This window comes from Octopus bimaculoides, chromosome 19 (genome assembly GCF_046866305.1).
Source record: "Octopus bimaculoides isolate indiv1 chromosome 19, ASM4686630v1, whole genome shotgun sequence".
In the NCBI taxonomy this organism is placed as follows: domain Eukaryota; kingdom Metazoa; phylum Mollusca; class Cephalopoda; order Octopoda; family Octopodidae; genus Octopus; species Octopus bimaculoides.
This window is the reverse complement of record NC_142946.1, coordinates 12,164,441-12,190,769: the sequence shown is the minus strand read 5'-3', so window position 1 is coordinate 12,190,769 and position 26,329 is coordinate 12,164,441. Positions and strand designations below refer to the sequence as shown.

General features: G+C 40.1%; 1 protein-coding gene across 1 annotated transcript in view; it reads left to right on the top strand.

Moving 5' to 3' along the window:
- Positions 1 to 26,329, top strand: part of LOC106884101 (mannose-P-dolichol utilization defect 1 protein) — a 47,096-nt gene that overhangs the window by 10,970 nt on the left and 9,797 nt on the right. Inside the window, exons 2-4 of the mRNA XM_014935322.3 lie at positions 7,963 to 8,028; positions 10,733 to 10,865; positions 21,668 to 21,872. Coding sequence (XP_014790808.2) covers positions 7,963 to 8,028; positions 10,733 to 10,865; positions 21,668 to 21,872 — 404 coding nt within the window. The remainder of the gene's footprint in view (positions 1 to 7,962; positions 8,029 to 10,732; positions 10,866 to 21,667; positions 21,873 to 26,329) is intronic.

The following is a 26,329-nucleotide window of genomic DNA, read 5'->3' as shown; positions in this document are numbered from 1 at the left end:
CAGCGCCACTAGTAGATAGCTTTTACTTGTTTCACTTATCAGACTGTGGCCATACTGGGGTACTGTCTTGGAGAGATTTTAGTCAGAAGAGTCAAACCTAGGGCTTGTGTTATTCTTTTAAAGCCGTCTATTTATTCTGTTGGTCTTTTTTGCTGAAGTTCTAAGCTACAGGGATGTAAACACACCAACACCGGTGATCAAGCAGTGGTGGTGGGACAAACACAAACACAAAGGCACACACACACTTACACACATGCACACATACACATTGCATGTACATATATATATAAGCCCATTATATATATATGAATATGTGAAGGCACATGGTTCAGTGGTTAGAGCGTCGAGCTTACGATCGTGAGGTTGTGAGTTCGAATCCTGCACCGGGCTGTGTGTTGTGTTCTTCAGCAAGACATTTTATTTCATGTTGCTCCAATTCACTCAGCTCAGTTTTAATGAATTTTATCAACTGTGAAAGGATGAAGGGCAAAGCTGACTTGGCGGAATTTGAACTCAGAATGTAAAGGGTCTGGAAAACGCCACTAAGCATTTTGTCCGACGTGCTAATGATTCTCCCATGCTGCCTTGTTCCATCTGTTTGTAATGTTTCCTGTATACACACTGGGGTCAGGCCAGTTACCGTAGTATTTGTCCTCAAATAACATGCTGTAGAGAAAGACCAAAATCCATCCCAGCCATCACCAGCAATGGTTCCAGGTTCAGTCCCACTGCGTGGCACCTTGGGCAAGTGTCCTCTACTATATCCTTGGGCTGACCAAAGCCTTGTGAGTGGATTTGGTAGACGGAAACTGAAAGAAGCTCGTTGTATATATGTATATATATATATATATATATATATATATATATATATATATATACACGTGTGTGTTTGTGTGTCTGTGTTTGTCCCCCCAACATCGCTTGACAACCAATGCTGGTGTGTTTACAGCCCCGTAACTTAGCGGTTCGGCAAAAGAGAATAAGTACTACGCTTACAAAGAATAAGTCCTGGGGTCGATTTGCTCGACTAAAGGTGGTGCTCCAGCATGGCGGCAGTCAAATGATTGAAACAAGTAAAAGAGTGAAAAAAAAAAAAAACTTAATTATTGTACTAAATCTAATAAATTCCTGATTATTTTAAAAAATTAATAGCGACATGAAAATGGTGTATTTCATTGCAAAACAGTTTTGAAAAGGTGATTTTAAAAAAAGCAAACAAACAAACAATTAGTGATTTTTCTATAATACTTACAAAGAATGCAGTAATTATAATTTATCAAAGTAGGGCAATAGCAGAGATGGTAATTATTTAACTTAATAATTTACATACTCGCCAATCCCTTAGAGCCGGATGACTATTTGGAACAAATTTACGCAAGCCTTTGTGTGTGTGTTGTGTGTGTGTGTGCGTGCTTGTCTGTTTGTCTTTGGGTCTGTGTGCGTATGAATTGTGTATCGCACGTTGGAGTATATTATCAGAAAAGAAAACGTGTAATGAGTTGTAAATTAGGCAAAGAAAACCTAGCTTTGTTGATATACCAATTGAAAGTCTCTCTCTCTCACTCATTCTCTCTCTCTCTCTCTATCTATCTCTCTCTCTGCCTCTCTCTCTCTCTCTCTCCCTCTCTCTCTTCCCCCTCATTTTTCCATGCTAACTTTATTTTTTATTGACTTTTTCTCTCACTGTATGTAGTATATATGTACCTTTGGGTCTCACAGACATTATTACCGCTCATAACCTCTCTCTCTCTCTCTCTCTCTCTCTCTCTCTCTCTCTCTCTCTCTCTCTCTCTCTCTCTCTCTCTCTCTTTGTATATATGTATATATATGTATATATATACAGGATGGCCCAAAAGTAGGTTTAAAGTTATCACGTAGGCACTTTAAATTTATTTTAAAACATTTTATTATATTTAAATTTCTAGCTTATTAACTGAAAAGCGAGATTGACAAAATTAACTAAAATAGCATAGAATAATGGTTTCCTATTTTTTTATAATTAAGATCTAAAGTGTTAATATATGAATGCAAAAGAGATAGTTGAATAACTGTAAACCTACTTTTGGGCCACCCTGTATGTATAGTTATAAGGGCGTTTGTTATGGCCAGTCTGAGGGTGATCATTGGTATAAAGCATTTAGCCTATAAAGCATTTAGCTGTATAGGCTATAAAGCATTTAGCTGTATAGGCTATAAAGCATTTAGCTGTATAGGCAACTTCTCAGACTCGTTGGCCGGAGATACAAAACCTCTCTACAACTGAAGGAAGGCATATGTCAGGCTGAGTTAATTTTGTGTACAAAAAGATTCTAGAACAGAAGTCTGCTGGCAATATATATGGGTGAGGTGGAGTTATCTCCCTTGGATCAGTTCCAGTTGCATCTAGGGCAGGTCAGTGTATAGTTGAAGGTTTTCCCTTGTCTTGACATTGCATGACAGTTTTAAAAAAGACTGTCACTATCATATAACTTGTGTCCTTCATATTCACTCTTCAACGAAAACACGACGAGCCAACAAATGCAGGTTTGCAACAGGAAGGGCATCCAAAGGGCATGGAAAATCTGTCCCTATGAATTTCACCAGCTCCATGCAAGCATGGCTAAGCGGTCTTGAAAATGATAATAGCGATGGCGACGACAATGTGGATAATGGTGATGGTGATTGTGATGATGATGTAGTCACTCTTGTTGAGCTGTGAAACTCAGCGTTCTTCTTTACTCCATTCTGTCGAGAGAGAGAGAGAGAGAGAGAGAGAAAGAGCCATGTGGTTTCAGTAAAAAGTCTCTCTCTCTCTCTCTCTCTCTCTCTCTCTCTTTATTTCTCTTTCTCTTTCGCTCTCTTTATTTCTCTTTTTCTCCCTCTCTCACACACACTCACAAACGCACACACTCACACACACACATGACAATTGACAGTTGGAGCAGAGAAACTTGCTCGCAGAGAGATAGACAATGACAGCCTGAAAGCCCTCCACCCAACACTTGTTCAAATGTAAATCAGTGGAGCCTCATGAACAGGTTGTCGTGTTGCTTTTCTCATACCCTCCTAGTCTTTTACGCTCTTTTTGCTTTACGTTGGCGGCATCAGCAGCAGTGGGAAAGCAAGGGTCAGGCCTACATGGGTTTCTTCTTTTCGTTCTTTTCTTTTTTTCTTCTTTTACTTCTTGTTCTCTGTTGTTTTTGTCTTTTTCCCCTTTCTCGTTTCCAAAGCAATACAAAAGCAACCACCCACCCACCCACTCCGAATTAAAAAAAAAAATATACCTAAAAACAAAAGATAACAAACCGAGCAAACAAGAAATAAAAGAAACAACAACATGCTTATGTAAGACTTCAGTCAGTGCTCTTGGAGCGTGAAACTCCTACTTTTTTTGCTATCTTCGTTTGGTTTCTTTCCTAATTCATTCATTACCTGGGGTGGTAATTAACAAGCAACAAGATGTCATGCTCACTTGACGATGGTAAGTAGGCAGAGTTATTAAGGAATATACTTAGGGAGTGTTGTTGTTGTTTTAGCATCAAGCTACTTCTAATCTCAGAAGATTGTTTTGATCAGAAGTCACGACCTTATCTCAGGACCCCTCTCAGGGGCAGGGAAAGGCGTTGAGTATCTTGGACTACATTATCTAATACGGCCATTCTTTTTTTTTTTTGGTTTGTTTTTTTTTATGATGTTAAGATGATGCAATTGGAGGGAGTTTTGCTACCGTTTCTTGTTAGTTGAATGATCGCAACGAGACTTTGCCCATTGTTTTCTTGTTGTTTATCCTGCAAGTCTCCTTTGATGAAATGGATCTATTATAAAGGCACTCCAGCCTTGACCATCTCTCCTTTGTTTTTTGTTTTTTTCTTTTTCAGGGTAGGTGTTTTCTGCACTATATTATTCCATTGACCCCATGAGTTATTTTCTTTAATAAATTGAGAATTGAACCTGAGGCAGAATTTGCTGCTATTTCTTGCAGAATTTATGAGCTCATAGAAAATCTCTCATTTCCTGTACCCTTATGATGTCATATTTTGGTCAAATGTTGCCATTGCTGTTGCTTCTTCTGGTCTTTTTACTACTATTACCACCACAATCACCACTACTACTACCACTGTCACCACCACAACCACTACTACAGCTGCTATAATGATGATTACTACAACTTTCATACCACCACCATCACTACTACTACTACTACTACTAATAATAATAATAATAATAATAATAATCCTACTACTACTATTACCACTAATACTACTACTACTACTACTACAACTTGCTGCTACTACTACTACTACTATTACTGCTGCTACTACTACTACTACTACTACTACTACTACTACTGCTGCTACTACCACTACTACTACTACTACTACTACTACTACTACTACTAATACTACTAATACTACTGCTGCTGCTACTGCTGCTACTACTACCACCACTACTACTACTACTACCACCACCACCACCACCACTACTACTACTACCACTAGTTTCAGTCATGTTCTAAATGACACACCATTGTTTCTGTACTCCTTTATACATGACCTGCCACCTGGAATTGCCTCTGGTGAATAAAGCTCTGAATTGTTTGTCCGTATGTGGAATGAGAATCGTGGTACTTGTGCATTGTATCCATTCACTCTAACTCCTGGATGTCTTTTGATTGGAACCATCCAAGAAACAGTAACCCGTTAAATGCACGAAGAAAACTGTGAATCTGAATGCATTATCAGAAAGTGTTGCTAAAGCTTTCTGCATTAAAGCAGAAAGATAACTTTACCTCTTGGCTGTTTAAAGGAGAAAGCTTTTGATGACACCGTTTCTGGTTCCTCATACTAAAGCCACATATGGCTGGCCATGCTGGAATACTGGTTTCTCAAGATAAATTAACCCTTTTGTTACCATATTTCTGTGGAGATGCTCTGTCTTTCTTTTAATTAATTTTAAATGTAACTAAGAAGTTAGTAAATAATAATGAAGTTAGTTATCGTTAAGCTAGTGTTACGAACATAAATTGTGACTTAGGTTTTTGAAAACAAGACATTTGTACTACAGAGCCAGAGGTGGATTGGTATCTAAAGGGTTAAAGACATTCTGCGTTGTCTCTTTTGGGGGTTTATGTGTAGTCATTGCAAAACCTGACTTTATCAGGAACTGGGTCTACTGAACAGGTACAACTTCATTCTGTAATGTATTGAGTATCAATTCTAGGAACCATGAGAATTTCATTTGTTAAGGTACCAATATTGATCTTTGCTGTGATTAGATTCTCATGCATTTCTTGTGCGATCATTCTTGTTCCATTGCGATCTAAGTTTCTGCTATTTGATCTTTGTCTCACATCCCAGAGACATACATTCCTATTCTTTTCAGTCTCTCGTTCTCTCCTTCTTATTTCCAAGATTCTCTTAACTTGGAGTTGAGCTGCGGTCATCCCAGCTGTTTCCTGGTGTCTCTTTGCCTTTACCACTTCCTGACACTCTTCGGTATCATCTTTTCACCCTGATGATTCCCTTGTCATTCCATGTGATATTATAGAATGGTGTGTATTTCAGGCATGGGATAATGTATTGGTCACTCCGACTGAAAGACACTGTGTGCTACTGTGAGCGTCTGTATATGTACAGGGTGCATAAGATATTTGAGGACAGATTTATGTTTATAAAAGAAAACAGATATATAATAACAGATGATAAATTTATTTATCAAAAAAGGCTAGAAGGATAAAAATAAAACTTCTTTTCTATAATGTTATTCAATAAAGCCACCTTCAGCTTCAACAACTGCTTCTATATGAGATCGAAATCATCTACATGCTCGAATCAAGTGGTCCTGGTTCATTTTGGACACTTCTCCAAACATGGCAACTTTCATATAATCTTTGGTGTTATGGGTGTGTTCATTGACCTCTCTCTCAACAATGCTTCACATGTAATATTCAAATGGATGGAGATCTGGGGAATATATATATATATATATATATATATATATATATATATAATTTAATTTATACAAGGGCATTACTATACAATAATGCTTCACGCTTAGAGGGATTTCATAAGTCAAAACTAGGCATTATTGGATAGTAATGTCCTTATATAAATTAAATTATATATATTTATGGAAAAAAAAATTATGGTTTTTTTTTTCCTTATGAGGTTTTTCACGCTGACTACTTGATAAATTCTTATGAAGATTTTATCCTTACATTATATTATATATATATATATATATATATATATATATACGATGGTCTTTTTTCAGTTTCTATCTACCAAATCCACTCACAAGGCTTTACTTGAGTTAAGTAATGATTATTCTATAGATGAATCTTCATCCCTGTTGCATTATCTCTGTATTCATCGTTTAATTTGTGCCTTCCATGCTGGCATGGGTTGGACGGTTTCATAGGACCTGACCTGGCAGGAGCCTGCACCTGGCCTCTATATCTGTTTTGGCATGGTTTTTACAGTTGGATGTCCATTCTAATACCAACCAACTAACCAGCCAACCACCCAACTTGCAATATTAATTCTGTTATTATTTTTAATTTTGAAAACGCCCCCTCTCTCTCTCTCTCTCTCTCTCTCTCTCTCTCTCTCTCTCTCTCTCTCCACACACACACATGCACACACACACATACATCTATACACACATGTATGGGAGAATTTACGAGAAAAACAACAGATGAAGACAGGTGGTCTAAACAACAAATGGATGTATTAGTTTAACGCTCGGGAATAGAGAAAGTCTTTAACGTTTCGGGCTTAAGCTCTTCAACTGAAAGGAACACAGAAAGAAATAAGGAGAGAAACAAAGAGAAAAAAAGATATGTATGTGTGTACCAACGAAGGAAGATACAATTTAATGGTTTTTGATGTATTATACGAGTTTAAATGCATCTGTTTGAGAGTGGGTGCGTATGTGCATGTGAGAGAGAGAAAGAGAAAGAAAGTGATTATTTGCGAAGACTACCGTTAATTCGCAAATCGTTAGTTATCAAAGAGTTGCTTCCCTTGTGTCAGAGTTGTTTCCCATGGTTTTTGAGCAGTTTTAAAGTTAATCATTGCCTTGACTATTTGAGTGTTCTCGTTTTTACTGTTTGTCATTTTTGTCATCATTTTCGTTTTGTAGTTCACATAAAACTGCCTTTGTTGAATCATAAAGTATTCATTCCTTTCGGTTATACATTCAAATCCTTCTTGAAGCAATCTTTTTATCATAAATATGTTTAGAAATAACAAATGGTACCAGTGTTTCTGGCCCTCGTCCAAGTAACTATAGCGACATGACAATTTTAATAGCAATGATTTCATATACTTTTCTTCTTTACGTTTTTTCCTGTATATGCTGGACTGTTCTCTGCTGGATCTGTCAATGTCCAGTTCTTTGCAACCTATCTGTTTCTCTAGTGTTACAGATTTGCTGGTATTATGCTCAACCTTTCATCATTTCTGAAGGATGGGAGGCAGTGATTCATTTCCCATGATATTTCGTATGGTGTAACATTGGTGATTTTATGAGCAAGCAGAAGAGAGACAGAGGGAGAGAGAAGTGAAAAGTGTAAAGTAACAGAAAGAGAGAGAGAGATGAGAAAAGTATAATGTAAGAGAGAGAGAGAGAGAGAGATGCTAAGAAATTGAGCAAGAACATGGCCATGAGATAAATACAGATTGAGAAAGAAAGAAAAGGAGAAAGAGAGAGCATGAGAAAAACACATATAGAGAAAGAAAGAAAGAAAGAAAGAGAAAGAATGAAAGATGGAGTGGAAGATATAGAAGCAGAAAGCTTGAACTTTTCATTTGCTGACAAGTATTTATTTAGCAACTCTGGAGGGATTTGATCTCAGTGGGTAGAGAGCCAGACAAAATACCACAAGGCATTCTATCCAAGGTTGTAATGCCTCTATCAATTTACCATCCAAAAATGATTCGAATGGTGTTAATTATTTTCGTCTCTTTCTCTCAATTACAGTTGACTGTGTGAAGCTGACCATCAGTAAAATATTCAGCTTTGGTATCATCATTGGTTCTGTGTTGGGTGAGTATCAATCTTATTCTTTCATCATTTTACTTCCGCCACAAGGCAGCGAGCCGGCAATATCATTAGCAGAACATAAAGACTGTATATATACACCTGAATATGTATATGTATACATCATGCATGTGTGCTCACGCACACATGCATGGGACAGATAAGCAAGAAAAAAAAAAACAGGGTAAGAATATGAAAAGGTTTAAATAAATTAAAATCAAATGCTTTAATAAACTAATTTCTATTACAGGCACAAGGTCTGAAATTCATGTGAGAGGGGGCATGTGAATTGCATGGACTCCAGTATACAACTGGGATTTAATTCTTCAGAGTTAACCTCAGTGGAATTTGGACCCAGGATATAAAGAAGGACAAAATGCTGCCAAACGCTTTGTCCAGTGTGCTAATAATTCGGCCAGCTTGCTGCCTTTAATAAAATACCAAATATAATAGTTGGCATCAACAGCGTCAGCAAGGACAACAATGACAACAACAATAATAATGGTTTCAATATTTGAGGGAAGTGGAAGGCGGCAAACTGGCAGAAACGTTAGCACGCCAAGGTCGACTTTGCCTTTCATCCATTCGGGGTCGATAAATTAAGTACCAGTTACGCACTGGGCTCGATGTAATCGACTTAATCCCTTTGTCTGTCCTTGTTTGTACCCTCTATGTTTAGCTCCTTGTGGGCGACAAAGAAATAAGAAACGTTAGCATGCTGGGCAAAATGCTTAGCTGTATTTCGTCTGTCTTTTCGTTCTAAGTTCAAATTCCGCCGAGGTCGACTTTGCCTTTCATCCTTCCAGGGTTGATAAATTAAATACCAGCTGCATACTGGGGTTGATCTAATCAACTGCCCCCCCTCCCCTTCCCTCCAAAATTTCGGGCCTTGTGCCTAGAGTAGAAAAGAATATTTGAGGGAAGTGGGTCGGTTGATAATCTGAAAACCCCAGAGGGGACAGCAAGTCAGAGATACTTGCAGACGAAGAAGAACAGGGAGAGAAATGGTGAAGGATGATCTCAGAATGCTGAACTTCACTGAGCTGATTAATAAGGAATGTCAACAAATTGTTTGTTTCCATGATGAAGCCGACCCATCTACTCTGTGCTGTTATTATTTTAGAGCCGTAATGCATGGTTCCAAAGACAGTGGCTTAACAGAAATTTATACTCTTTACTCTTTTACTCTTTTACTTGTTTCAGTTATTTGACTGTGGCCATGCTGGAGCACCGCCTTTAGTTGAGCAAATCGGCCCCAGGACTTATTCTTTGTAAGCCTAGTACTTATTCTATCGGCCTCTTTTGCCGAACTGCTAAGTTACGGGGACCTAAACACACCAGAATCGGTTGTCAAGCGATTTTGGGGGGACAACCACAGACACACAAACATATACACACACACACACACACACACACACACACATATATATGACAGGTTTGTTTTTGTTAACGTCTACCAAATCCACTCACAAGGCTTTGGTCGACCCGAGGCTATAGCTGAACCCGAGACCATGTGGTTGGTATGCGACAAGGTGATATCTTGTATAAAATAAAAATATATTTTTAAAAAATGGCTAAGAAAGCAAGTGGGGAAACAACAGGTGTACTCCCTTGAAGACTCCATGGAAAACTGTATATGCTTATCAGAGAAGTCACCAGGGGGTGCATTCATGGTTTTATGGTGGGGAAGGAAAGATTAGTATTTCACTTAAGACTTTTATGGCAACGATGATCTCTCTCACTGTTCCCTACCCCCTCTCATTTTTGCTTTTTTTTTTCTTGGTTTATAATTATCACATGAATAGATAATTACACAAATGTTAACATTTGCTTGTGTGGCTCCACCTGAGAAAGACATCTAACAGAGCATGAACTGTGAGCCAGTCTTTTTTAATTAACACATGCTCTGATACACAAATTGATAGCTTATATTACTTCAGCTGACCTAAATGCCTAGCTACACTGAGATAACGTTGCGGGCCTCTGTGGTGTTGTTTGACTTTGCTAGAAACAACAGCAAGATCTCCGTCAATACACACCACAGTCTTAAAAATAATAATTGTATAGGATTATATAGTCTTAGGTTTTCACATAGGATAATTATGTTTCGTGTACCTTTATTACTGATTGATAAAGGTGTGAAGAGGAGTACCTTCAACCCTATATGTATTTATTTATCTTTTTTTAGTGGAAGGTAGTTATTCTCAAACCAGAAACCTGGGCCAAGTGCTATACCCATTTCTTTCTTCCAGATGTTGTGGTCTTCTCTTTACTCTAGAAATCATTCTTATTGCTGTGATTAGGCACCAAGCTGGTAAGATTGTAGCATTTCGCCAGTCTATATATTCTGAGTTCAAATTCTGCCAAGGTTGACTTTGCCTTTCATCCGTTTGGGGATTGATGAAATTAGTACTGGTTAAGCATTGAGGTCAGTGCATTGCAGTATTGACTTTTGTCCCCCTCTCAACCCAAGTTCAAATCCTCCTTATCTCAACATTTTTTTTTTTTTTTGTCAAACTTCCAGAGTCATCACAATATTTACCAAGTATATATTCCTTTCTACTCTAGGCGCAATGCCTGAAATTTTCAGGGAAGGGGGCTCAGTCGATTAAATCAACCCCAGTGCGCAACTGTTACTTATGACTGTCCTGAAATAGAAAAATTATGAATCCCTCTATTTGATATTCTGTTTCATTTTGCTTTCTTTCAGTGAAACTACCTCAGATCTTCAAGATTATCAAGTCCAAGAGTGGTACAGGAATTAATTTATTTAGTGTCACCCTGGAGCTAGGAGCCATGAGTGCTTCTGTCTGCTACGGATATGCTTCAAAATTCCCATTCAGGTAAGCTGGAGTTAGATTCAGAACATTTCCATCCAGTATCCACACACATATAGGCGCAGACATGGCTGTGTGGTAAGTAGCTTGCTTCCCAACCACATGGCTCTGGGTTCAGTCCCACTGCATGACACCTTGGGCAAGTGTCTTCAACTATAGCCTCAGGCCATCGAATTCCTCGTAAGTGGATTTTGGTAGACGGAAACTGTATTTCTGTGTTTTTTTTTTTGTATCTGTGTTTGTCCCCACACCATCACTTGACAACTGATGTTGGTGTGTCTATGTCCCCGTAACTTAGCAGTACGGCAAAAGTAACCGATAAAATGAGTACTAGGCTTACACAGAATAAGTCTTGGGGGCAGTGCTCCAGCAGGACCATAGTCAAATGTCTGAAACATGTAAAAGAATAAAAGAAAGAAAACCTCTCATGTAGGATTCTTACAGTATTTTCTTGTTGATACATTAAACCCTATACATGTGCCATTATGTGGCACGTTGGGCAAGTGTCTTCTGCAACAGTCCTTGGTTGATTAAAGCCTTGTGAGTGGATTTGACTGACAGAAACTGGGGGTCGCCTGTGAGTTGTGAATATATCTATGTATGTACGTGTGGGTGTGTGTAAGTGCGCATGTGTGTGTGTGTGTGTGTGTGTTTGTTTTTTTTCCACCTTCATAACCACCGTTGGTTTGTTTACGTCCCCGTCGCTTAGCAGTTTAGGAAAAGAGACCGATAGAATAATGACCACCGTGTTAGGTAGGGGCGTCCAACTGTGAAAACTGTGCCAAAACAGTCACAGGAGTCTGGTGCCGGCAGACATTAAATGATGGTGATGTTGATGATGATGGTGATGATGACGATGTTGGTGATGATGATGATGATGAGGAGGATGACAATGATGATGTTTATAACCACCACCACCACCACTCCACTACTACTACTACTATGAAAACTAATCACTCTGTATGTTTTCCATCTCCATCTCATCAATATACCCTACCCCAACAACATCCACCACCACCACCACCACCAACATCCACCTCCATCAACATCACCACCGCCACCATCAATACTACCAATGGAACCACTACCATCATCACAATCTTTGTCACCACTATTATACAACCCCATCCCTTTCTCCTCTGTCCTGCCCCACCCCCCACACATCCTCACCTCATCAGTACCATCTGCCCCCCCCCCAACTATAACCACCACCACCACCACCACAACTACTACTACCAATACATCTACAACCATCTCTACCACCATCACCACCACCACCGTCACTAGTACCAATCATGCTAGTATCTGAAATGCTCCACCCACCCAACACCTGAAAGCCACATCAATACTGTCTACTCGCCCCGCCACACCCTCCCCCTCCCCGCACGCCTGCTCTCTTACCCCCCCTCTCAACACTAATTTGTCCCTCTCCTGCTAACCTTCACCCCACACCCCTGTCGTCCCTACCCCCTCCCCATTACTCCTTGCTATTCATGTGAACATTTAATCAAATCTTATAGTAAGCCCCCACCCACCTCCTAACCATTTACCTAAAACCACCCACTCCCATGAAAACTAAACACACACACATACACACACAAAACACACATGCACACACACACAAAACACACATGCACACACACACAAAACACACATGCACACACACACATACAAGTATATTTGTGTGTATGTGTGTTTATATATATATATATATATATATACACACACACACACACACACATATATGTATATGCACACACAAACGCACACACACACACAGATATATATATATGAAGCATTCATGAACACTGACTCATTCACACATATACACACATTTGTATATCACTCACACACACACACACACACATGCTTATATAGACTTGCTCTCGAACATACAGACATGCATATGTGGTGCCTTTCTCTATGCACATACACACACACATTCAAACAGATGTACAAACTTATTGTGTATGCTTGGGTGTCGGTGTGTGTATGTGAATGCAACATATATGTGAGTCCTTATGTTTGAGAGTGAGTCAATGTATGTATATGTGTGTGTGTGTGTGTGTAGATGTGTGTATGTGTGATATCCAGATTGCATGGGTGTATATGTATTTGAGTGTGTGCCTCTGCATGTGTGTGTGTCTGTGTGTGTGTGTATGTGTCTATCCTTCCTTAATACCAGTTTCCATATGCTGCTCATAGCTGCACTCGGTCTGCTTAGGAGGTTGTTGTGTCCTAGCATATTGGCTGCTTCTTTTAGTTTTCGTATTTTCCAGTGGTGTTCTCTGTCTATTATTTTAACTTCATCCCACAGGGGGAGGTGGTCTCCATTTTTCCAAACATTATTAGCTATACCAGATTTATCAATATCTCCTAGTGTCACAGCTTTGTGATGTTCGTCTACCCTTATTTTGAAGGGGGCAGCATGTTTCGCCTTTGCATAACCTACCACATCTGCATGGGATGGAGTACACGCAGTCTTTGGTCATATTCTCTTAACGTAGTTCTCAGGGAGGTTCATCGTAATACAGAATGTGACATGGCTAGCCCTTCGAAATGCCAGTGCAACTCATTTTTGCTAGCTGAGTAGACTGAAGTAACATGAAATAAAAAGTGCCTTGCGCAAGGACACAGTGTGGCACTGGAAACAAACTCTCACCACCTTATGATCATGGGCCAAATACTCTAACTTCTGAGCCACATGCCCCCTAAACACACTGTTTTTCTCCATTAACCAAAACCAGAATATTTCTTTCATGAGAACAAAACCCCTTAAAGACAGAGTTGAGTAAAATCACTGTCGTCCATAAATACAGGCTTGTCCTTCATAAGTGTCAGTGCCATGCAAAGTCACCTGTGCCAGTGGCACGTACGAAGCGCATCCAGCACGCTCTGTAAAGTGGTTGGTGTTAGGATGGGCATGCAGCCATGGAAACCATGCCCACAACAGACAATTGGAGTTTGGGACAGGCTACCCGGCTGGTCAGCTCCGTGTCAAACCATCCAACCCATGCTAGCATGGAAAATGGATGTTAGATGATGATGATGATGATTATCATTATTATTATTATTATTATTATTATGACGATGATGATGATGATATGTGTGGTGGTGGTATGTGTGTGTAGGTGGTGGTGGTGGTGGTGATGATGATGATGATGGTGATGATATGTGTATGTGGTGGTGGTGATGATGATGATGATGATGGTGATGGTGATGGTGATGATGATAGCAGAGTTGATAATGGTGAAAATGACAGCATTGATAAGGGTGAAGACAAAAGACAATGACACTGAATTAGTGTGGATGACGCAATCAGTGAAATGAGGAGGAGGAGGAGGTGGAAGAAGAAGAAGTCAAGTGGTGGTGGTGGTGATGGTAGTGATGCTTGTTGTCATGATGATGATGATGATGACAATTGTGATGATGTTGATAATGATGATGAAAACGATGATGACACAGTTGTCTTTCAAGGTGTTCTTATTGGTTCATCCCATTACATGCCCCATGGATGACAACACTAATGTAGTAGTAGTAGTAGTTAGTAGTGGTGGTGGTGGTAGTAGAGGAAAGTCATTCGTTTTCTTTTGTGTTGGTTTTTTTTTGGGGGGGGGGGTTACATATTTTGTTTGTGTATTTGTTGTATTTTGCTTCTGTTTTTTTTTTTCTTGGTGTTTTATCTCATTATTGTCCTCTCTGCAGACTCACTGTTGACTGTTTTTTTTTGTTGTTGTTGATGTTGTTCTCATCAGCTTGTTTCTACATACACACACACACGTACAGACACACACATATACTAATGTATATATCTATGTATGTATATCATCATCATCATCATCATCGTTTAACGTCCGCTTTCCATGCTAGCATGGGTTGGACGATTTGACTGAGGACTGGTGAAACCGGATGGCAACACCAGGCTCCAGTCTGATTTGGCAGAGTTTCTACAGCTGGATGCCCTTCCTAACGCCAACCACTCAGAGAGTGTAGTGGGTGCTTTTACGTGTCACCCGCACGAAAACGGCCACGCTCGAAATGGTGTCTTTTATGTGCCACCCGCACAAGCCAGTCCAGGGGCACTGGCAACGATCTCGCTCGAAAATCCTACAGGAGCCAGTCAGGCGGTACTGGCAACGGCCACGCTCAAAATGGTGCATCTCATGTGCCACCCGCACAAGAACCAGTCCAGGGGCACTGGCAACGATCTTACTTGGCTTGCCGGGTCTTCTCACGCACAGCCCATTTCCAAAGGTCTCGGTCCGTAGTCATCGCCTCGGTGAGGCCCAATGTACGAAGGTCTTGCCTCACCACCTCAGCCCAGGTCTTCCTGGGCCTACCTCTTCCACGGGTTCCCTCAACTGTTAGGGTGTGGCACTTTTTCACGCAGCTATCCTCCTCCATTCTCACCACATGTCCATACCAGCGCAATCGTCTCTCTTGCACGCCACAACTGATGCTTCTAATGTTCAGCTTTTCTCTCAAGATACTTACACTCTGACGGGTATTCACATTGACATTACACATCCAACGGAGCATACTGGCTTCATTCCTTGCGAGCTTACGTATGTCCTCAGCAGTTACAGCCCATGTTTCACTGCCATGTAGCATGGTTGTTCGTACGCATGCGTCATACAGTCTGCCTTTTACTCTGAGTGAGAGTCCCTTTGTCGCCAGCAGGGGTAAGAGCTCTCTAAACTTTGCCCAGGCTATTCTTATTCTAGCAGCTACACTTTCAGCGCACCCACCCCCACTACTAACTTGGTCGCCCAGATAGCGGAAGCTATCGACTACCTCTAGTTTTTCACCCTGGAATGAGATAGAAGTTGTTTCCTGTTTGTTTGCAGTCTTTATTGCACCTGAACATCTGCCACAAACAAAAACTAACTTGCTAGTTAACCTGCCTTTGATGTTGCTGCACCTCTTATGTGTCCATAGCTTGCACCGGGTACATCTTATAGAGTTACTACCTACTCCTTTTCTACATACTGAGCAGGGCCATCTACCTGAAGGGGTTTGTGTTTTATCTACCTTCCTACTTATTAGGATTTTGGTTTTAGCTAGGTTGACTCTAAGGCCCTTCAGTTCTAGACCTTGCTTCCACACCTGAAACTTCTCCTCTAGTTCTGATAGTGACTCCGCAATTAGGGCAAGGTCATCAGCATAGAGGAGCTCCCAGGGGCAACCTGTCTTGAACTCCTCTGTGATTGCCTGGAGGACTATGGTAAATAATAGGGGGCTGAGGACGGAACCTTGGTGGACCCCTACCTCTACCCGGAATTCATTGCTGTACTCATTTCCAACCCTCACCTTACTGGCCGCATCTCTGTACATGGCTCGCACAGCTCTCACTAGCCATTCTTCTATCCCAAGTTTCCTCATTGACCACCAGATAAGGGATCGGGGGACCCTGTCAAAGGCTTTCTCCATGTCAACGAAAGCCAGGTACAGAGGTTTATCCTTGGCTAGGTATTTCTCTTGCAACTGTCTCACTAGAAATAAGGCATCAGTAGTGCTTTTACCTGGCACGAACCCAAACTGCATCTCATCTAAATTGATTCGCTCCCTAATTAGTTGGGCTATGACCCTCTCTGTAACTTTCATAACCTGATCTAACAGCTTGATGCCTCTGTAATTATTTGTATCTAAAGCGTCCCCTTTACCTTTGTAGCAGTTGACTATGATGCTGCTACACCAGTCATAGGGTATGACTCCTTCGTGTATCACCTGGTTCGTAATACGGGTGACTAGGCTATAGCCAACACTGCCAGATATTTTGAGCATCTCTGCAGTGATATATATATGTGTGTGTGTGTATATGTGTGGTTATGTGCGGGAAGTGTTTACGTCCTTATGCTCAGGTATGTGCATGTATACGTCTACCTAGTCAGAGGTAAGACAGATGTGTGTATATATGTGTATGTATAAGCATGTAAGTATATGAGTGTTGTGTGTGTGTGTGTGCGTGTGCCGGAAGACATCTGTCTGCAGAATCTTCCGCACATACTGCTCATATGCTATGGCAGTTGACAATGGAATACCTTTCTTCTTCTTCTTCTTCTTCTTCTTCTTCTTGTCCTCCTCCTTCTTCTTCTTCTACTACTTCTCCTCCTCCTTCACCTCTTCTTCACTTCTTCCTCATCCTCCACTTCTCCCCTCCTTCTTACCCTCCTCCTCCTTCACTTCTTCCTTCTCCTCCACTTATTCTTTTCTTCTTCATTTTCCTCTTCCTCATCCTCCACTTCTTCTTCTTCTTCTTGTTCTCTTTCTTTTCTTTCTTCTTCTTTTTCTTCATTCTTCTTCTTCTTCTTCTCTTTCTTCTCTGTTGTCGTCTTTTTCTTCTTTTTCTCCTCTTTCTTCTTCTTCTTCTTCTTTTTCTTTTCTTTCTTCTTTTCTTTCTTCTTCTTTTTCTTCATTCTTCTTCTTCTTCTCTTTCTTCTCTGTTGTCTTTTTCTTCTTTTTCTTCTCTTTCTTCTTCTTCTTCTTCTTCTTCTTCTTCTTCTTCTTCTTCTTCTTCTTCTCTCCAGTATAGGGTGGGTGCCGCTAAAATAAATTGGGTAGCAAGCATGGTAATGGTCGGGTGCAATATGGAGTTGGCGAGGAGGTGGTGGCATGGTGAGACGAAATGCTCCCGGGGTGGTGGTGTCGGTGCCAGTGGCAGCAGCAGAGCTAGAAGGGGGGGGGAAGAGGCGTCGGGGGAGGGGGAGACACAATTTTTGTTTGTTTTCTTTTGTTTTCTTTGTTTATGTGTTTGTTTCCCCTTAACGTCAGCCATTGCTACCCATTGATTCTGTTGGTATTCCTTTTAATTTCCTGTCAACTCTCTGGTGACACCTCCACCTCCACCTCCAGCCCCGCATCATACGTGTTCTCACACACCCTCTCTCTCTCACACACACACACACACACACATGTATTTGTATAACACTATCGGTGCAGGTTTGTATGTATCTCCTTATGTATGTATGTGTGTGTATATATATATATATATATATATATATATATATATATATATATATATATATACACATGTGTGTGGATATACGTTTATTCCTCTTTGTTTATTTGTGGATATAAATGTATTTATATAATTATGCACGTATGTGTATATATGTGTGTGTGTGTACATGCACACATGTATAAATGTGCAAATATATGTGTTTTATGCATGTGTATGTTTTTGCGTATGTCCTTGTATGTGTGTCTGTGTGCATGTATATATGAATTTACAGTTTTCTGCACTTGCGTTTTCACTTGAACGTGTGTATGTGTGTGTTCGCGTGAGTGATTGTTTGTGTACCCAGTCATATATCATTTCATATCTCTTTTCTTATAAAAGCTTTCGAAGTCATAAAGACACACACACGCACAAACCTCTATGTGTGTGTGTGTATTTGTTTGCATGTGTCTTTGTGTATTTATATGTGCGTACATGTGTTTTATTATCATTATTGTGTGAGAGAGCAGCACACACCATCAAAGTGACAGTGCGACACAAATATACAAAGCCAAGCACACCCATCAAGATTGGTGTACCCATCTGACAAGGGTACACCAGGTACATGCAGCACAACCATATGTGCGCGACCTGGTGATCTAATATTGAGACAAACAGTACATGACCTTGCGGGTGGGTCCCGCTTAGAAGTTTCTTCAGGTTGAGAAGTTCATCTTGTTCAGAAGGTCACTGAATAAGGTTTGTTTCAGGATGATGAACAAAACCCCCATGTTTCCAGAGACGAGTTATTCAAACTCCAAAGAATTCCTCTCGATACGTGGCTACGATGTTCCCCCACTACTTCTGCTCATGATCAGAGATGCCCATATCGTCAGCCACCAAGTGACATGCTCAGTTGGTTAAGTTCAAGAAGCTGACTAGCAAATCTGTGGTACTGAGCAGAATATGTGGCCAAGACCAGACATGTGCATGAGAGCCACTGCTTGGTGTTGCATCAGGGCATTTTTGTGGTTGTTGTTATTGCTGTTGTCCTTGTTGCAGCTTCTGCTGTTGTTTTCAAGGCAAGCTGTCAGAGTTGTTACCACACTGGACTGAAATGCTTAGTGGCAATTTGTTCATCTCTACATTCTGAGTTCAAATTCTGCCATGGTCGACTTCACCTTTTATCCATTTTTGAAGCCGATGAAATAAATACCTGTTGAGCACTGGGGTCAATGAAATAGTTATGCAGCCTTCCCCCAAAATGTCAGGCCATGTGCCTATAGAAGAAAGGATTATCATTATTACCTCCACCTTCGCTTAGGCAGAGGTATTGTTTTTCAGTTGTGTTTGTTTGCTTGCTCGTGGACAAGATATCTCAAGAACCGCTGGATGGATTCGGATGAAACTTTCAGTAATGTCTGGCCTCGTGACTAGCACAAACTGATTAGAGAGCACAGAACCAAAGCCATTGCCCTCAGTGCTTGACAGCCAGCTACTTTAAATGAAATGAACTGGGTGAAGGCGAAAAAGTTTTAAATACCATATTTAAATGCATATGACGTACATTTTTAGAAACAAAAAAAAAACACCTCAAAGAATCGTTCTGGATCCTGTAGTCAAAATTATGCCTGCCCTAAGCTAATATTGTCCCTGGCATTCACTTTTTCCTAAATATGTGCTGCTCAAAATGGAGGTGTAGTTAATATGCCTGTGTAGAAGCATGGATATATTAATTCTCTCTGGTATAGGCAGAAGGCCTGAAATTTAGAGGAGGAGGGGGTAGTTGATTTCAGCGACTGGTGTTGATTTTATCAAGTCAGAAAGGATAAAAAGCAAAGTCGACCTTGGTGGGATTTGAACTCAGAGCGTAAAAACGGGCGAAATGCCGAGTTAGTAGTAATAATAATAATAATAATAATAATAATAATAATAATAATAATAATAATTTCATATTTTGATACAAGGCCAGTTAGTTCGTGGGGTTGGGGAATGATCGATTACATGGACCCCAGTACTTGACTGGTACTTATTTCATCGCCCTCAGAAAGATGAGTGGCAAAGTCAACCCCGGTTGAATTTGAACTCAGAACGTAGAAACAGACGAAATGTGACCAAGCGTTTAGTCCGATGTGCTTAGCAATTCCACCAGCTCGCTTATTATTAATGCTATCAAATAGGCACAGGAGTGGCTGTGTGGTAAGTAGCTTGCTTACCAACGACATGGTTCCGGGTTCAGTCCCACTGCGTGGCACCTTGCGTAAGTGTCTTCTACTATAGCCTCAGGCCGACCAAAGCGTTGTGAGTGGATTTGGTAGACGGAAACTGAAAGAAACCCATCGTATATATGTATATATATATATATATATATATATATATATATATATATATATATATATATATATATATATATATGTGTGTGTGTGTGTGTGTGTGTGTGTTTGTGTGTCTGTGTTTGTCCCCCCACCATCGCTTGACAACCGATGCTGGTGTGTTTACGTCCTCCGTAACTTAGCGGTTCGGCAAAAATTGACTGATAGAATAAGTCCCGGGGTCGATTTGCTCGACTAAAGGCGGTGCTCCAGCATGGCCGCAGTCAAATGACTGAAACAAGTAAAAGAGTAAATGCAGTATTTTAAGGTTACAGATGTAAGGGGAACAACTCTTGACTGTTTTATTCTCAACAGCTGGGGAAAGTAATATTTTTATGAAGCGAAAAGGTAACAGAACGAAATAAAAATAACACAAAATAAAATAAATATTACCAAAATGTCAGTTCTGGAACTTGCTGCAAATTGTTTATGTAGACCAATCGTTTATTTCAATGTTTATGTTTTTCATAAGAAATTTCCTTTGATGATAACCGCTTTTGGTTTTTTTTTTTTTTTTTTTATTTAACCCTATTCATATCTGACTGTTCAAAAACCGGCTTGGCTCTTTATATTACTGAATCACTAATTTTTCCTGTGTTTATATTTAATATTGGTTATTTAATATTGGAAAGGTCATCTCCTTTACTAAACTTTTCCCAAATTTCTGATTATTTTTGAATTATTTTGGAAAAAAAAGGCGGTTTATTACTCCTTGATTAAAAATATAGGCATGGAAGAGTCAAAGTGGTTACAATGTGAGTGTATGTATTAGTAATACCAGAATATGGATGTGTATATATTCTTTTATTCTGTTACTTGTTTCAGTCGTTTACCTGTGGCCATGCTGGAGCGGCGCCTTAAAGGGTTTTAGTCGAAGAAATCGACCCCAGGATTTATTCTTTGTAAACCTAGTATTTATTCTGTCTTTCGCTTTTGCTGAACTGGTAGGCTAGAGGGATGTAAACACACCAATTCCGGATGTCGAGTGGTGATAGGGGAACAAACACAACGGATACACACACGTACATACATATATATGTATAGTGAAAATTTACAAAAAAACAAAAGACGAAGACAGGTGTGTGAACAACAAACAGATGTATTAGTTTAACGCTGGGGAAATGAGAAATACAACCCTCTTAAGTACGAAATAGCACGGTTATGGAAAATGAAGAGGGTGAAGATAGTGCCAATTATTGTTGGGTCCTTGGGGACAGTATCAGAAGGCATCAAGAGGAATATAAAGGAAATTGGAATAGAGTGACCAGTAGAACTGTAACAAAAGGTTTGCCTCCTTGGCACGGCCAGAATCATCAGGAAAATATTAGATAGCTGAAAAGAACGAATAGCGTGGTACTGTAGGTTGTAGGTAATAATCCCACTATGCATGCAAGACTCCAAGAGCTCCAACAAAACCTGTCATAAAGATAAAATAATAATAATCGTTTTTCTTTGGGTTTTTTTTCTTATATCTGTTGTTATATTTTCTGTCTTTGCAGTTCTTATGGAGAAGCAATCTTCTTGGCAGTGCAGACGGTTGTTATTGGAATGCTGGTGTTGCACTACCAGCAGAAGAGCTTACACATGTTGCTATACCTAGGGACGTACTGCACTACAATGAGTATTTTGCTCTCGTCAATGGTGCCATTTGCATTGCTGAAATTCTTGCAAACGTCTATTATTCCTGTCATCATATTCAGCAAGGTAAGCATAACATACACGTGATTGTGTGTGTGTGTGTGTGTGTGTGCGTGTGTGCCTGTGTGTGTGTGCATGTATGTGTGTGTAATTCATATATGGATTTGGATGTGGGTGTGGGCTTATGTGGACGAATGGATAAGACGTTCACTTAACAATGATGAGATCTCGGGTTCAATTCTGTTGAGAGACATCCTTGGGCTGGTGTTATTTGCCATTGCTTTGAGTGGAATCAAGCCTTCCAGGTGAAACTGAACCAACAGAAATGATGTGACCAGTCACACTGATCCCACCTTCGAATTACATTAAAGATACCTTCTCCTCACTCATCTGCAGGGCCGACCCTAGGGTTGCTCGCATCCCAGACAAGCTGAACTTCGGTGTGTACAAGCTGACAGTTGTGGAATTTTCCTTGTCTTTGTCACGCCCTAACACATGGCACCCTGGATGACTACCCAAGTTGCTGGTACCTTGAGCCGGCCCTGCTCATCTGCCATCCTCTCTTGCAACCTCATCTTGACCCATACTTTTGGTTCCTCTGTCCCTTATATTTCTACTCACCTCATATATTGAGAATCCATCCTCACACCTTATCACCACTATTTTTGTCACCTTCTAGCTCCACCCAATCACCCCCACCCCTTCTCTTCTGAAATATGAGATGTCATATAGCTTTTCTGCATCAAGGGACCTATTCTTCTCTGGCCCTTTCTCACGTGCTTTTACTCTGCATCTAGTCTATAACTATCCCCTCCATGGATTGTAGTTTGTTAAGCTGCATAGCAACCCTACTAATGCTGGTACCATGAAAATCGCACCCAGTACCCACTGTAAAGCAGTTAGTTGTCCCTTTAGGAAATGCATCGAGCTGCAGAAATCATACCAGAGTAGACACTGCAGGACAATGTAATTGTTGCACCACCTGCATCTTTTCAGGTCATCCAATCCATGCCAGCATGGTACATGGTCATTAAAATGACATTGATGTTTCTTAAATGCTAATTTAATGAGCTGCTAGTTCACTCTCAAACAAATAAATTGTATTACACAATGTAGAAACCAGTGGAGATTCCTGTATTATACAATACATGACGTGTATATGTGTGTGTGTGTGTGTGTGTGAGCATGTCTGTGCGTGCATGTATGTATCTATGTGTATATGGTGGAGTCTGTATTCTTTTCTTCATGTATTTGATTCAGTTATTGGTTTGCAGCCACCCTGGGGCCCTGCCTTGAAGGGTTAGATCAATCAGTTGGATCATAGTACTTATTTGATCCTCTGGTATTTTTTCCATTGGTCATTTCTGGCCAAACTGGTAAGTTAAGAAGACAGGAACAAACCAACATTTGTTGTCAAGCTTCAAGTAGTGGTGGTGGTGGTGGTGGTGGTGGGGACCCCAAATACACATATGCATATGTGTGTGTGTGTGTGTGTGTATATATATATATATATACATAGCTTTTTAGCCACCTATACGTACTGCGTTGAACACTCATTCTAATTGTCCAATATTAACATGTGTGTATATATATATATATATATATATATATATATATATATATATATATACATACATACATATGTGTGTGTATAAAATGCCAACAATTTACCCATCACACCGTGTGTATATATATATATATATATATACACACACACACACACATTAGAATTAAACAGTGTAAATGAGTGTTTGGCACAGCACATATAGTTGGATAAAAAAGGCTAGCATTGGTTTTGTGTTAGGGGAAATCCCTCAACGATTATGAAGCTTGTCATGAGAAACATTGGTCTTCATCTCTGGTTTTGATATATACATATCCATATATATATATGTACAAAAGTACAAATAACGGTTACAAACCTCATTAAGGGATAGCAAAATCCTGTGAAAGTACTGGTTAGTTACCTATACAAAGAATATTGAACATTCCAGTTAATATTCAGCTGCAGGGTATCTATATAACCCTTGGTTTATATATATTTATTTAGTATAAGATAAGAAAATAGAGAGATAATTAATAAGTCATTATTTATTAATTAAAAAATTGAGAAACACCTCTTACAGCTGTTTCAATTCACGACCTTCAGAAAATTAATTGATAAGATGAAAAAATTATTTGCAAGTCGAATCTTTTCAGAGGGAGTTTAAGATATACAAAATGAGTGTTCAATTCCTACATGTTTAGTAAACGGTTGCAAACCGTTAACGATTCCAGCTGACCAGGTCTTCCTATCAAACCATCCAACCCATGCCAGCATGGAAAACAGCTGTTGGATGATGATGATGATAATGTATATATACATATATATATATATATATATATATATATATGTGTGTGTATATATATATATATATATATATATATATATATATATATATATATATATATATATATATATATATATATATATATATATATATATATATATATATATATATATATATGGGAGAATATACAAATAATAACAACAGACGAGGACAGGTGGTGTAAATAACAAAAGTATATATTAGTATGACGCTCGGGAATACGGAAAGTCTTTGACGTTTCGAGCTACGCTCTTCAACAGAAAGAATACCGAGACAAGGAGAAAAACACGGAGAAAAAAAATTGAATAGTGTTCAGTCAACGGTCAATCATAACAATGGCTGACCGGAAGTTAGAAATTCTTATTTCAGGAGAGCTAAGAAAGGGGGAGATAACAAACGGTGATCGGGAACAAGGGGCTGTGTGTGGGAGGTAGAATGCTGGTGATCTTGAAGTATGTAGTGTGAAAATGGGGAAGGGAGAAAGGGAGAAAGTAGTTGGTCAGTTGTAGTGTGTGCTTGGTGTGATGCCAGGGTATTGGTGTGGTGTGATGTGAGGGTGTTGGGAGGTGGGGAAGGCATGGGTGGAGGGTGGGGTAGAGGTAGGGGTCTGTGGGTAGAGTGGGGTATGTGGGTGGTGGGTGTAAGGAATTGGATGGGGTGGAGTGGAAAGGTAGAGTAGGAGTGTGTTGGGGTGTGGTGGGATGAGCTTATGAGGGGGTGTTGACAAGGAGCGAGGAGGGGAAGGTGGATGTAAGAGAGGGGGAAGATGGGTATGGGAGGGGAGAGGAAGAGAGGAGAGAGGGAAGGTGGATTGAGAGAGGGGGAAGGTGGGTATGGGGGGAGAGAAAGAGTGGAAGGTGGGTATGGGGGGGAGAAAGAGAGGAAGAGAAATATATATATATATATATATACACACATAGAAATATATATATATATATATATATATATATATATATATATATATATATATATATATATATATGTATATATAATATATTTATGATAGGTGTCCATATATTGTTATTATTTGAGATGTTGATGATTGTCACGGTGGTGGATGTGATGGTACATATGGTATTACCATTGTTGTTGTTTGTGATGATGATGAGGATGATGATGGTTGTTTTTGTATTAATGATGGCATTACGACTGTTGTTATTGTTGCTGACGATGGTGGTGGTGGTGTGGGATGGGGATTCCTTGAAATGTAAGTGGTGGTGGTGGTGGTGGTGATGAGGAGGAGGATGAGGATTTGCAGCAGCACTGTTGCTGATGGTGGTGACAGTGTATATACTACTGCTGTTGTTGTGTGAGTTTCTGGTGGTTTTGTAATGATGACGATGACGACGACGATGGACTCGTAGTATGGGTAGTGATAGTGGAGATGGAAATGGTGGTTTTAGAGGTAGTGATGGTGATGGCGGTGGTGGGTAGTGGTGGTGGTGGTGATGGTGCTAGCACTGGTGGTAGTGGTGGGAGGGGTGATGGTGATGGTGGTGGTGGTGGTAGTGGTAGTGGTGGTGATGGTGCTAGCACTGGTGGTAGTGGGGGGGTGATGGTGGTGGTGATGATATGTGTGTGTAGTGGTGGCGGTGGTGGTAGTGGTGGTGGTGGTGGTGCTAGCACTGGTGGTGGTGCTAGCACTGGTGGTGGTTGTGGTGGTGCTAACACTGGTGGTGGTGGTGGTGCTAGCACTGGTGGTGGTGGTGTTTGTGCTGGTTGTAATAGTTCTAGCGGTGATGGTGGCGGTGGTGATAGTGGTGGTAGCAGTGGTAGTCATGATGGCAGCGGTGATGGTGTGGGGCTAGTGGTGGTGGTGCTAGAGCTGGTTGTGGTGGTGGTAGTGGCGGTGGTCGTCGTCGTTATGGCTGCTGTAGTATTACTGTTGTTATTCCTTTGATTAAGACTTATTGTATGCTTTTTTTTTTTCTCATATATATTTTTTCTTCAGTTTTTATTTTTATTTATCCCTGCCAACACACACACACACCACCCACCTGCCACCCCACTTCTTCCTCTAAAACTGTTCCATTTCTTGCTGTTGTTGTATCTGCTGTTGTTGTTGTCTCTTCACTATGTACCTTGCACAAGTTTCTCAATGTTTACTTCACAAAGGAACCTCCAATCACATTTCATTCACTACTTTGACAGTTG